At 35.7% G+C, this 14,505-nt stretch overlaps 1 protein-coding gene across 2 annotated transcripts in view; it reads left to right on the top strand.

The window, feature by feature from the left end:
* Positions 1–14,505, top strand: part of NEK10 (NIMA related kinase 10) — a 106,509-nt gene that overhangs the window by 83,176 nt on the left and 8,828 nt on the right. The window contains exons 31-35 of one of the 2 annotated variants that reach the window (XM_035890697.1): positions 3,783–3,916; positions 7,593–7,703; positions 10,108–10,216; positions 11,584–11,636; positions 11,721–11,776. In XM_035890697.1, the coding sequence (XP_035746590.1) occupies positions 3,783–3,916; positions 7,593–7,703; positions 10,108–10,216; positions 11,584–11,636; positions 11,721–11,776 (463 nt within the window). Of the gene's footprint in view, positions 1–3,782; positions 3,917–7,592; positions 7,704–10,107; positions 10,217–11,583; positions 11,637–11,720; positions 11,781–14,505 lie in introns of those variants that run through there. The other variant, XM_035890698.1, reaches the window with a different exon arrangement.

The following is a 14,505-nucleotide window of genomic DNA, read 5'->3' as shown; positions in this document are numbered from 1 at the left end:
TTTTTTATCAGTGTCCTAACAAAAACTGAAGATTCATGTGTTGTAGCGGCAAGATTATACTATTTATTTTGGGATTTAACATAGCAGTGTTGAAACAGTTGGTAGAGTGGTGAAAATGAGGCAAAAAGAGCTAAATCAAATTTGTTCTTCTCGTGGCATATAGTATTTCAGATTATTATAGCATGGCTTCCACTGTCACCTTGAGCAGAAAGACCAACTTAAATTCTTCCTTAAATTGCGCAGGTGAAATGCAAGACTACTTTTCCTCATGTTGATTATTAAGAGGAGATTTAGTGAAAAACTGAATTTCACTTGCCTCTCTCAACTCGTCTGCCAGAAGGCATTGCCACAAAAAATCCAGCAATAGCAATGATGTTGTTATCTTCTTGATCCTACTAGAAATGTGTCTGTGATAGAGAAAGACATATATCCTGTGAGAGTGCAGCTCGGATCTGGTTGGGACCTAGATGCTTCAGTTTGTGAATGTCTCTCTTCTGCTTCTTGTTAAAGTAGCCAGTGAAGAAATTCAACAGAAAGACAATGATAATAGTTCAGTCATGGGCTAATTAATTTTGGTATTTGGATTTCATCTCCCTCTCAGTAGAATTTTCATTCTTGATACCAGATCTCTTTGCAAAAAAAAAAAAAAAAAAAAAAAAAAAATTAGGTGGATGTGAGTCTGTACATAAGACTTTATAATCCCCAGAGTGTTTCTGTATGAGAAAATTTTAGAATATGGATCTAAATTGGCCTCTGAAGTGTAGTTTAGAGATAACTGTATTGGAGAGATATGGCACTGCTGGCTGAAGTTCAATACTTGGACATAAGCTCTTTGCTTAGCAACCAGGTCTAATACTCAGCTTGGAAAGATAATTTTGTTAACTAATGTTATTTAGTGATACACTAAGTGTTTTATAGTGGCAGTCTGCTGATAAGCTTTTATTTAATCTCTGGGTCTGACAGTGTGTATGACTTCAATACACAAGATTAAAAATAATAAATAATGATTGATTTACCACATAAAAATCGAAGAATCTGATTTAGTTTTGGCTCTATACTCTTTTTCAGCAGGCAAAGCGTGATAGACGAGCACTAGGTAAATAAGAATCAAGCTGGTCTGTTTGTTTTAATTGTTATATTTAGAATCTGAACAGTATTTTGTAAATCTGCACAGTTTGTAGAACACACAAGATTTACTTCTGTGCCCTAATTTTATTAAATTACCTAAAGCTTGATCAGCAGTATTTCTGTATTGGTTCTTATGTCTGGAATTAAAAATAATCCATGGAACACAAATAATAATTAAGTCTTTTTTTAGTTCAACAGGTAAGTTCATAATGCTCTTTAGTTAACAAAATATAGTCGATCTTTTAGGTATGATATCTACAAATCAGTACTGAGTTTACTGTGCTTTGTAAATGTTAAGTAATGCTCACTTACTCAGGTAGTCAAGTGAATTTAGTTTTGCTTTTTACCAAGCTGCCTTTGGCTAGTATTTTTCAAAAATCTCGTTGAATATGGCAGGAAACAAATCACATGGATATTTTATATTACTTGCTGGTAAATTAGGGCAGTTTTGCTTCAGAAAAAGAGCGCAGTCTTTTAATCACCAGGCTGCTTGTACTACAAGAAAAAATGCATCTACAGCAGACAAGTACATCTGTCTCAAATTCTGTATGACCAAGATGATATCTGATGTAATGGCTGTTTGTGATAAGTCCCAAACAGTAGTTCAGTGGGGGAAATAAACTTTCAGCTTTTTTTTTTTCAATACTTGATCCCAAGAACTAAATATTTTCACATAGCTGATATATTTTTTTAATCTGATTTTAACACGTAGAAATAAATGAACAGTTTAAAATTGTTGTTTTGAATTCATTTTGCTGAAAGAAAAACATAGCTTCTATTCATGCATGACTTCCTTTGCAGTGCATTTGTCTATGAAAAATAGACATTACATACATGGATTTGCTTGACAGGGGATGGTAGTCCAGCTTTAGAGGAATAGGTTTACACCTACTCACTGTTTTCATAAAATAAGAAAAATTCAGCTTTCTTGCTCCTTGCCGTGGTACTTAATTCACACTTATCTAAATAAATCAAGAATGATCTAATAAAAATTATATGAGGATGCCTAAATGTTTGAAGTACTGCAAAATTCTTAATTCTAAAGTCATGTTTTTTCCTTTTAGTTCCAAATGGACTCTGTTCATTACTTCAGAGTTTGTACTACAAAATGTAGTATCATTGTCATTGGGTATGATGGACGCTTTTTAGCAGATCACATTTTGGATACCCAATTACATAGTTAAGCACTTAAATATAAGCCTGTGTGTGCACTGTTTGTGAATTTGTGTATACAAATCCGTTGTGCATGTTAGGAAATAGCTAAAGGAAATACTGAAATACAATGTGTTTAAAAAAAAAAGTTTTTTTCATATCGAAGTGCCAATACTTTCTTATTGTGGATCTCCAGCTTTGTGATCTCTTAATGAACATTTTATCTTCTGTCTAATGTAGAAGTTACTTGAATGTTAATGATTAGAGAAATGATATGGAGATATATTAAGAGACACATCACTTCTCAAAACTGATAAAATATGTAATTTCTAAATTTGTTTAGTCTTTTATTTTTCTTCAAACAGGCCAACTTCATATCCTGCATAATATGGCAGAGGTGGGGGGATAAAATTTTCATTAGATATAGTGTATATGTAATGTGCATAGCTCATGATTACATGCATATGTACATTGGAATTGAATCAGTGTTAATATTTTCTGGTTTGCACGAACCCATTTTTTGGTTTGCTTAACCTCATAGATTTTTCTATCAATACATAACTAGCTTTGCATTTAGAAGTTTTTAAACCCCAGTTTTCCCTTGTATTCACAGGGAGACACTACTATTTTTATGGAATTTACAAGCAAAAGCAATATACAGTCTATAATACAGAGCAATTGTCTGCATTCTTTCCTTTGCAGGGAGAGGACTTTTTACAGCATCATTCTTTGCTTAGCGTTGATGTTCTTTTACTCTAAATGTGAAAAATGCCATTCATGTGCTTTATGATGGAGTCGTTTTGATCATGGAGAATGCTGGGAACAGGTCCTTTCCACAATCTTCATTAATACGTCCTTTAAGTAGGATGATCTCTGGTGAAGAGGAAGTTATAACAGAAACCACTCATTTTCTGGTACAAAGTAAAGAAGACCCAAGAGATTCATAGCTTCTTTCACATTTTCTTGAGGTTTTTCTCAAAATACGCCTTGTTGGGTGTTGGAAACAACAAGTAGCTGTGATAAAGGAACACACATCACTATAAGGCAACATGAAAGTATATTTTAATAAAATTGTTCTCCAAGTGGTCTGCATCAGACATTTTATTGTCATTCTTGGGGTAAAATGAAAATAAATTTCACAATATCAAACTATATAAAAATAAATATAATTTGTGTTGGCCTATGTAAAAAAAAAATCAGTTAAAATAAGAAAATTCTGTTTATCCTATTTTTAAATTTCCTTTTGAGTAAACATGGGAAAACTTTTATGAATTGTGAAGTACATTAATGCTTCTTTTCTCTTAGAGTAACTCAGAAGTGACTCAGAGAAAGGGATTTTCTTTTGAAACCCATTATCAATTACATTGTCTAATCTTTTAAGTTTTTACATTATCCTTCTTTTGTTCCCAACACTATTGGAAAAACAAGTCATGCATTAAAACTTAATATTTACATCTACAGATTTTAAACACGCTATTAATATATTATGGCAACAAAATTAGCTGTCCGCCTGATTTTACTGTTGTCATCTACAGCATCGGCAGGAATTGCTGTGTCACAACGGAAGGTGCGTCAGATCAGTGACCCTGTTCAGCAGATTCTTATTCAGCTGCACAAAATTATCTTCATCACTCAAGTATGCATTACTGTTGCTTCTGACATTCTATACTTTTTAGTTATTTGCTGTTGTCAAAATGATGGTACTGCAAAGTGCTGCTAATTTAGTCACTGTTCTTTAAAAACAACAGAACTTGACATTTTTGCAGATGGCAGGATGCTTTAAAAATATATCATTTAAATAAGGACTAACCTTGAATATTAGTATGTGGAGGATGGCAATAATTGAGTCATATGAAAAAAATTCATTGGCTCACCTCAGAAAAATGGATTGTACAGTAAATTATTTTTACAACATGCTGTCATACCAGCAATATGAATATTTTAAGTGACTTAATATCATATACAGACATGGAGAGTACAGCAAATGCTTTCCTCTGTAGCAATAGATTCTAAATAACTTCTAGGTAATATTTTTTATTATCAATAAATAGTAGTCATTTCTTGGGATTTCTAGTGCAATAATTCAAATCCTGAATATGTTAAATATTTTGAAATGTCAGATCTTTTTCAAACTTAAGACTTATTTTAAAATTAAGTTCAATTGTTTCATAATGGAAGAGAGTTGAAGTTATTTCATGCTGATTCCAAAGCAAAAATGGAGCTGTTCTTAATTCTGCATTGAACTCTCAACTAAAAATGCAAAGGAAAACTTTTTATTCTCCAGAGAGATGGCTGCCATTCAGTTACTTGCAAAATCTGCTGTTATTCAATAAACATCTTTTTATTTTCCAAAATGAAGTGCTTATATTTGGAAAGTGATGTTTATCACCTCCAGGGATTTCAGATTGCTGAGCCAAATTTGTATGGTTTTGTTTAGAATAGAATAGCATAACTGAACTTGGGTGTATTTTATATGTGTGTTGTTTTGTTTTTTTTTTTAAAACTGTCAAGTTTATCAAAACAGGTAATACAGGGACAAAGAAAACAAATGCTATTTAAAGTAATTGGAATTGATTGACTTTATTGCAAGAATGGTCTCCTTCACCTGCTAACAGGAATTAGACAGTTCAGTCTTCACATGCCATATTAGGAGTACGTCCAAGATGCTCATTAGTGAACCTACCCTGTCTATTGAAGGTTTTCTCAAGTGGCCTAGTAATTAATGCAAGTTACCAGAATATGGATGCCTGGTAACTGAGAACTAACAGCAACTGAAAGACTCACTCAGAATTGACCACGGAAGCAGTAGTAACGACTTTGATGCTTTCAGTGTCAGTTGGTTTTGGAATGGGAAGGCGGAGAAACCAGGATCCATGCCTGTTCTTGTTCACTGTGTACTGTGTGCTTCTTGCGTACTTATGTGCTTAGAAATCTAAGTTAGAATATTTTTTCTAATACGTAGCTGTTTTAGAAAACTCTGTTACATATTTCAGCCAACAATTCTAAACTGAAGTTTACAAGGGAGAGTTCTTGCCTGTTAGTTCTTGGCTGCCAGCAGCCTTCCCAATCCAGTTTCCATGGGAACGAGAGTCAGAGTGATCCTGGAAAACAATGTAAGAGCAAGCTTTTAAAAAAGCATTATGTAAATCCTTGGCCTCTTTTGTTTTTTTTTTTTTTAAACTGGTCTGACATCTGATTTCATTAAAACAAAAGCTAAAATTGAACACTGGTGCCTGAGGCGACTGAGTTCCTCATGCAGTGGACTTGTCCTTTACCACCTTTTGCTTCAGAATATCCCAGTATGCCCATGGTACATTAACTGCACACAGTTCATTGCAATGGCATGTTGTCTATAGAGTATCTCGCAGGCCTCTCCTAAGGCATTTTTTTTTTAGCTCGCTTATATGCTAAGGAACGTTCAATATCTGACTTAAAGCATATGTGTAAGGCCTTATCTGCACAAAAAGAGAGTAGTATCTGTCTGTAACAGAAAACTGTATGCACCCAACTGTCTGATGAAGTCTTTTATGCATAGGATGTAACCTTGATCCCTGGTTTGCCAGAGCAAATCAGGACTCCTGTGAGGCCAATAATAGCTGTTCTAGATTTATAGCCATCTGAGAGCAATAATTTGTTCCAATGGGAAAAATATCTTTATAATGTGTACTGCGACAGTGAATGTGAATCGCCAGTGGTCAAACCTTCCTTGAGTAGTCAAAAAGCTTCCTGCATTCGATGGAATGGCACTTTGTGAATTCACATCATTGATGTAATTATATTCTACCATACTAAATGGCGGAAAAATCATAGTTTTACAAACACTGTCTGCAGGTATAAGCAACTATACAGAAACAGCGTAGGAGAACCTTCCAAAAAGGTAGTACATACCTTGTACAGTACTACTATATGGTAGTACATATCATATAGTACAGTTGTCATCAGACTGGGTTGGTCTCATTGCAGTGACCAACAGCTGGAGCTTTACATTTACTGTTGGAGCATAAAAAAGATTTTTAAAATCTCAAAGAGCAAAGGAAGAGACCTCCTTTGAACTGTCAGTTGAAGACTTTAAAACACAATAAAGTATCATTTGCGCTTTTCTTTTGTGAATATAGTTGAAAGATTTGTACTTTTTCAACCAAAAAATATGGGAGAAAATAAATATATAAAATCAGTTTTGCTTTATAGACAAGTGAAATGTAAATTACCTGCCACAAGAAGCTTCTAGCAAAAGATACACTCTGGATTGTATTAAGATGTACATAAGGACCTTAAGAGAGCCTGTTGAAGCCATGAGGAAGATTCACATTAATTTTTACACACACTGAGTGAAGGTCTAAGCTTCCTGAAGTTTCATTAATTTCAGCTGGAGTGGCTCATTATAGCCTATGTGAAATCTAGTCCAGTGTTCTATGGCCTTTGTCTGTAGAAAAATGTCTCAAATAGTGGCACTTTGATCAGGGAGGCAAATCTAGTATTACCTGTATTAGGCTTATTATAATGATCTTCACCTTCAGCCAGCAGGAGTAGGGAAGTGATCGTGCCCCTGTACTCGGTGCTGGTGAGGCCACACCTTGAATCCTGTGTTCAGTTTTGGGCCCCTCACTACAAGAAAGATGTTGCATTGCTGGAACATGTCCAGAGGAGAACCACAAAGCTGGTGGGGGGTCTAGAACACAAGTCATACGAGGAGCGGCTGAGGGAACTGGCGTTGTTTAGTCTGGAGAAGATGAAGCTGAAGGGAGACCTTATCGCCCTCTACAGCTACCTGAAAGGAGGCTGTAGTAAGGTGGGGGTCAGCCTCTTCTCCCTGGTAACAGATGATAGGACGAGGGGGAAGGGTCTGAAGCTGCGCCAGGGCAGGTTTAGGCTAGACATTAGGAAAAACTTCTTCACCGACAGGGTTGTCAGGCTCTGGAATGGGCTGCCCAGGGAGGTGGTAGAGGTATTTAAAAGAAGGGTAGATGAGGTGCTTAGGGACATGGTTTAGTGGTGGGATGGCAGGGTTAGGTTAAAGGTTGGACTTGATGATCTTAAAGGTCTTTTCCAACCAAAATGATTCTGTGATTCAGGCCTAGATAGACTGAGTTATATGAGTTTGCCCAAGCTTATCAGAACGGGCAAACTAAGGAACATTATTATAATATGCCATTAAATCAAGTCTTGTACTATTGTTTATCACCATGCTATTAAACATCAATGTTTCTTTTTGCAGTGTAGCTACTTTTTCCAGTAATGTTACTGCTGATTAGGTCATTTTTGTGGGAGGTGTAACTGAGCGGTGAAAACATCTGTTTCTTTGTTTTCTATAGCTTCCTCCAGCTTTGCAATGCAACTCGAAAAGGAGAATCATTGAGAGATTCAAGAAGTCCCTCTTCAGTCAGCAGAGCAATCCTTGTAATCTGAAATCAGAAATTAAAAAGGTGTAGTACACTAATTACTACCTACAGTTGACTTTGTATCTTCTATTTGAATTAACCTATTGATTTTAATATCACAAAAATGTAAGTGTAAGATTCCATTTTTAAAAGGAAATATTTAGAACGTTCACTAGTTTTATCTGGAAAATATGGAGGCTTTTAAGTAAGCAGTTTGTACAGATTGGTTTCAAGTTTGTGTCTGATCATTAGAACGTTTTTTGTAAATGCAAAGGACCTGCTAGTTGCTGATGTACAAAACCAGACTTCATCTCATCAGAGCTTAGAAAGAGAAGAGGAAGGAAAATGTAACATTTTGTGACAAAGGCTGATAAAGATTATGTAAGCTCTTAATTTATGTAAGCTCTTCTTAATTTACTATTAGTTTCCCAGTATTATTCAGTTTTTGGAATGTATTCCTACTTAAAACTATGAATTTTAAGAAAGCATGGTCCCACAGTGTCCCATTGTTGCATAGTGTGTCAGAAACGGTTTAGTGTCATCAGCTTAAAAATAGCGCAGATTTGCAAGAATGGTATGGCTAAAGAACCATGCCTGCGTGTTTTCCAATGACATGCTGAGTGCTCTCCAACAAAGAGTGAACAGCCAATACTGGAATTTCTAAACGTTCCTTCAAAATCTCCTGAGAAGACTGTAGTCAGCAGAGGATCTGAAAATGACATCCTCAGCATCTGCGCACTACTGCGGGAGACTGTGAGGCTAAGATATTTCATTTTTTAATTGATGACAAAGCACTTATGCATTACTGTATCTAAAATTTGTTGACAAAGATAATTTCTTATCACTCACGTAATTCCCCTGTGTAATCTAATTTGATTGTTGCCTACTTGCACTGAACTGTGGAATCTTCTAAGTCATTGCTTGCTGTGGAACGGACTGACCCCAAATGTTAAATCCTTCCCATACTTTTGTAATAATTAATCTGAGATGCTTAAGCTCTATGGAAGGTGGCTACTTAGTGTTTACATTGGTTTGCATTGGTAGTACATCTGAAAGATAGTGAAAGATGCCTCTCTCTGAGTCATTGGTTTTCATGCCAATTTGCTGTCCTGTAAATCAAGCTGGGATTTACATTAAACTATTCCTGTATTTCAGCCATAACATTAAATCGAAGGAAATATTTGCTAATTGTGTATTGAATTGATGTTTTCAGGAAAGGATGGCCAAAAATATGGTAAGAAAAGGGAAGTGTTTATTATAAAATTAACCTAATTTTCAAATGTCCAGAAATAAGGGAACCTATTTATTTATAAATTTATAAATGTTATCAACTGTGAAATTGTGTTAGCTTCAAAACTATTGGATTTAAACCTGAAGGGAAGAAATAGACACTATTTAAAAAGTAAATGGTAGTAAATTGAAGATGTTTGAAATGGTGAATGCAATTCTGGGCATTTCTACCTTGAAGGAAATAGTTACAGAAACTGTTAATAGAAAGCAACAACAAAAAGCACAGTTAGAAGGATAGAGAACTGATAAGCATCAGTGAATAAATGATACATATTTTACCAAAATCACCACCATAAATATGTTGGGTAGCATGGATGTCATTTGAAGGTAATAGGAGGAACCTCAATAGACAAAAGAATTAGGTTGAACTCTTCCAGCAAGTGTTGTTACGAGGTTGTGCAATTTCTGCATAATAAAATTGAAAAATCATGGGGTTTTAACTATGCTGAATTAGAAAACCAAGTTAGAATAGCAGACAAAAAGATTCATCCACTGAATGGTGGTGAGGTAAAGGTCTTCCAACAACAGATGTTTCTGTAATTGTAAAAGCGTTAACATGCTGCAGAAATGCACAACTGGAATTTCTGTCCTGCTCACAAATATATTTTTATGTCAGAGTTGTTACCAGTGGACATTTTCAAAACTAGATGTTTTTAAGTTTATCATCAGTATCCTCATTTACATAATCAAGTAGCTAAACTGACTTTCAGATTTCTGAAGTGCTGAGATCCCTCTAATGGGAATTATACCACTAGAATATGGACTAACAATTTCATTTGAAGCCCCAGTTTTGAAATCCAGAATCATTGGCTGTTTCTCTCCTAGGTTTGAGGGAATACACTCTCCTCTTTATCTTCACACAAATGTATAGTTTATGAAATTTTATTCAGATGGTCTAAAGAACTCAGTACTTTATACTAAGTGCAGCTTAGCAGCTTGCAAATTTCAGTCAGTGTTTCTGGAGACAAAAAGATAGGATGTTCATAATTGTGTTCACCGCTTTTTCGTTACCTAAAAAATATTGAAGTCTCCTTTGACTTCTGACTGCACTGGGAAACATAGGAAAGGGTAAACTGCCTCACTGAAGTCTGAAGTTTTGGCAAAAAGGAAGGATGGAGATTTCAGGTTTTCAGTTCCCCCTGCCCCCCTTCCCTCCCAGCTGCTGCAAGGTTCTCCTGAAGTGATTGAGCCCAACTTCTTCACAGCAGATTGGCATGTGGTACTTCTCTCTTCAGGTGGAAATGTGTTACTTCCAGATGATAGAAAAGGTAAAGCAAGCAACAAAACATCTATAGTGGCATATATATTTCTAATAAAGTGTAGGTATCAAAGAAGAAGGAATTGCTGCTCTAAGATCTGTGTTTAAAGACAGTAAAGTTATGTTGACTATAATGATTTCATTATCAGGGGTTGGTTGGTTGGTTTTTTTGTTTTGTGTAATTCCTGGTAAGATACGCAGTTTACCACGGATGGAACATTCTACTAATTTAAGAGAGTATACTTTGGACTTACAAAGAAATATCAAAGATGCAAGCAAGACATGGTTCATCCATGAAAATCAATAGGAATGTTTGTAACTGAAAATACCTACTTAGGTTTTACTTGTTCTTGCACTTGATTTTTAAACAAACTCTGTTTAAACCCTATGGTGTTCTGTCATGTTTGAAGCAGTTATACTGGGATGATTTAATTACCTAGCTAGATCAAGCCCTACAAACTTGAGAAGGAAAATGCTATATGCTATACCACATCTATATAGTGTAAAGTGTATGCATAGACTTTAGAAAATGAATAGTGTCAGATGTGCTTTGGACTAGTGATACTCAGAATGACAAATCATGAGCTCCATCTTTAATCAAAACTGCCATTGCTGGCATCATCCAGCATAGGGAACCACAATTCCCAGTTCAGAGACTTGTTTCATCATATGCCTCTTTGTGCAATGGACATAAGGGAAATGCACAGCCTGTATTTTGGTATTTGTGCCATTTCCATTCTTCTAAATACAGGAAAAGCCATGTCATAATCTGTGGACTAGAGGACATAGTAACATTAAAAACTGTGGTGCCAGAAAGAAGGGTGAGAAACTTTGGTTTTGCTGGCCTTTGTGTTGAGACTGGCATATCAGTTCCACAGCTTACTGCAAAAAGTGAAAATACTACTAGGTGTCAGGGATGGTATTTGAGTGGGAAATGAGTCCCTAACAATCACTTTAAATGTGAGCATTATTTTGTTCCTGGAGATAACAATGCAATTTGATCAGATATCTCTTAATCTGCAAAGAATACTTTTGTCATCACAAATTGCTGCTGGCTGTGTTCCCTTTCCACTATAAATTTTAAGTGGGAAGAACACAGAAGTTGCATTGCTGTGCTCTGTTACATTAAGTATTTACAATATTTTCCATCACTTAGAACTCTTTCATAGTGTCATAACATTGCGTGCCTCAAATGTTCACATCATGCCATAAGATGCCTCCCATCTTTGCGGGAGGTCATTGCGGTCAGTGGAATAAGCTGCTGATAATCAAGCATCTTTCTTGTCAATATATTTGTACTGGAATTTCTAAGAAACTGATGAGGGAGCATAGACCCCCAAGTTCAGTAGTATAACGTTACTTGCGTTTTACTTGAAGGTATTGTTGGCACTTGCAACATAGCAGAAGGGGTGACATATGAACAGTTGCAGGTAAGCTATAAATATACCTATATGTATTAATTTATTACTTTTAATAAAGATAATTTACTGAAATTAATTTCTTTTATCTTGTAGACTCTAATTGAAGAGGTTCTAGAGGAAAGTGGTTATTACAGTTTCTCTTCTAACAGGTGAGTCTGTTCAATTTAAAAAGAAAAAGTTAATTATCATGTGCTAAACCAAAATGTATCATCTGACCGTTTACGTGATTGCATTTTCACTTTAAACCTAGTGGATACATGGTTTATTATAATATGTGGATGCATGGGGACTGGAAGAATATATATGGGACATATTAGCTAATCTAAGCAGGTATTTTTGTCCACATCTGTTTTCCTCACTCAGATGATAGAGTGGTACAGGTTTGGCAGCAATTTCCTCACATTTTTCACCGTATAAAATCACAGCTGAGCAAAAGTTTCATTTAAATAGAAGTATGTTTTATTGTCGTATTCTACTGTTACAGGGTTGAAAGGATGAAGCTGACATATTTAGTAAAATGAGGACAGCACAACAAGCAGAATAAGTGGTTGTGAGCGCAAAAGTGCAGGGGATGAAACTAGGCAAATGACTTGTCCTGGAGATGGTGTATCTTACCTGCAGGAAACCTATGAGGGACACAAGACATAAAATACATGAAAAATGTCCTTATAGTCTACAACATAAGCTTAGCATTTCTCATTCTTTTTACCTGCTAGCCTGTTATTTATCATCTCAGATATTCTTTAGTGCAAAAAAAAAGTTCACTACTTCCATCAAGTAGGTCTGTTACTTGTCTTTGCAGTAATCAACATTTTAAAGCCTGGGAGACTGCAGTCAGGTTTTCTAAAACAAAAAACCAAACATATATCCCCTCCCCACCCAATATGGATATTAAGAGATTTTTGAAAATGTATAGTTCCTGGTGCTTCAGTGATATTTTTCAGTTATCTATTATCTCTGAAAACTTTTTTTTTTCTCTAGCTTGAGAAGTTTCAAATGTTAGTCTGAATATTCTTATAGGCTACTCATTAAATTGGAATTCCAGCTTACAAGTGTCTTGCAGCTGCCAGCTGCAAATATTGAAAAATCACGATTCAGCATTCCCAAAATAAAATAATAATTCACTCTTTAAACCTTCAGGGTATACTTGAATCATGTTTACAAATCACTTTTGCAGCCATGAGGTCTAACAAATTTGTTTATAAGTGTTTTCAAGTATTTTAAATTTTTGTCCTAATCACAAGCTCCCAGGATTTGGAGCTGTAGAAAAAATATCACAGAACTTATGGAAAAAAAAAAAAAAGCTCTCATTTTTAACATCAAGATCTAGCAAGTCTTATTATAAATGTATAAGTGTGTTGTAGTTGTATAGGCATTTATCTCACAAACAGACTGGCAAAAAGCATCTTACTGCAATTAACTGTAATGAAGCAGGTGTGTGCTGAATATGGACTTGAGTATTTTACACAAACTACTATAAAAATAAGATATCTATTAATGGAAATCATAGAATCATAGAGTCATAGAATATCTCAAGTTGAAGGGACCCATAAGGATCATGGAGTCCAGCTCCCCGCTCCCCGCGGGACTACCCAAACCTAAGCTATATGACTAAGGATGTCATCCAGATGCCTCTTGAACTCTGACAGGCTTGGTGCTGTCGCACTTCCCTGGGGTTCCAGTGATCGACCACCTTCTCAGTGAAGAACTTTTTCCTAATGTCCAATCTGAACTTCCCCAGCGTAGCTTCATTCATTTCCTCGTGTCCTGTTGTTGTAAATGTAATAGCTGAAATGTAAAGGATGCTTAAAGATTGCAGTCAAATACGCTAATACTTTCAGTATTTAACATAGGAATGCCACAGAAATGCACATGAGACTAACAGCAGTAAAATAATTAACATGCTGGTTTTCCTGGGGGGAACATTCAGGACTACCTATTTTTCTGCTGTGCTGGAATTCTCTAGACAGTCGTTGTTCTGTAGAATCTTAAATTATTTTTCTTCAATTTTTGAAATTTTATTTTAGAGGAGATGTAAGAGAATATTCTTCATAGCCGCATGGGATGACAGTGTAGTCTAAGGTGTTCTTCTCTATGCTAGGTTTATCCTGCAGAAGGAAACAGGGAAAAGAGCAAGCAGTTCATTTTCATACATACATGAAGTCTGGGAGAGCCAGTGAATGCTCAGCATCCTCCTTCACATTGGCGGATGTGCTATATATTTGATTTTCCCTGGAGTGCAGGAAAAATGGAAGTCGCATTGTGTTTCCCATGAATCATGCGACTTCTTCAGCAGCACTGATAATGTTATCCACAGTCAGTGCTAATTTGTGCTTTGTTCATGGGACCTATAGCAAAGACAAAATTGATTTTGGAGTGGGTGAAAGGAATGGGGTGAAATCTCCTTATAGGTATGAATCTCCTTAGAAGTATGTTGTCTAGATTTAATTTTTTTTTTTTTCTTGTGTAGAATTGTTAATGTGTCATATAACAGCTATTGTTGTAGACTTTGACCCACTCCAGCATGTCCTGGCTTTAGCTGGCAGATAGAAAATAACCGTACTGCAACCCAGTTGTTGATCTGTCACTAGCGGAAATACATGCCCTTGATTTTTCACTATGCTTTTGAATCCTATTACCTGCTGTGTTGTATAATTATGTTTGATTCCCCTGTCACTGTTACATTACTTCTTTTTCAGAGAAGATTCTACTCCCAAAGAACTTAGTATTTTTCCTTCTCTTCCAGAAAATTGACAGACCATGCTTTAGCCTTGGCTGTCATAAACATGCCTCTACTTCCAGAGGACTTGCCGTGTTTTCTAAAGTATGATCTGCTCAATGCCATTCAGACCTTTCAGAATTTAAGCAATTTTTTTTT

The sequence above is a fragment of the Egretta garzetta genome, unplaced genomic scaffold, assembly GCF_000687185.1.
Source record: "Egretta garzetta isolate BGI_Z169 unplaced genomic scaffold, ASM68718v1 scaffold313, whole genome shotgun sequence".
Classification (NCBI taxonomy): domain Eukaryota; kingdom Metazoa; phylum Chordata; class Aves; order Pelecaniformes; family Ardeidae; genus Egretta; species Egretta garzetta.
The sequence above is the reverse complement of the archived record's forward strand: the minus strand, read 5'-3'. Positions and strand labels throughout refer to the sequence as shown.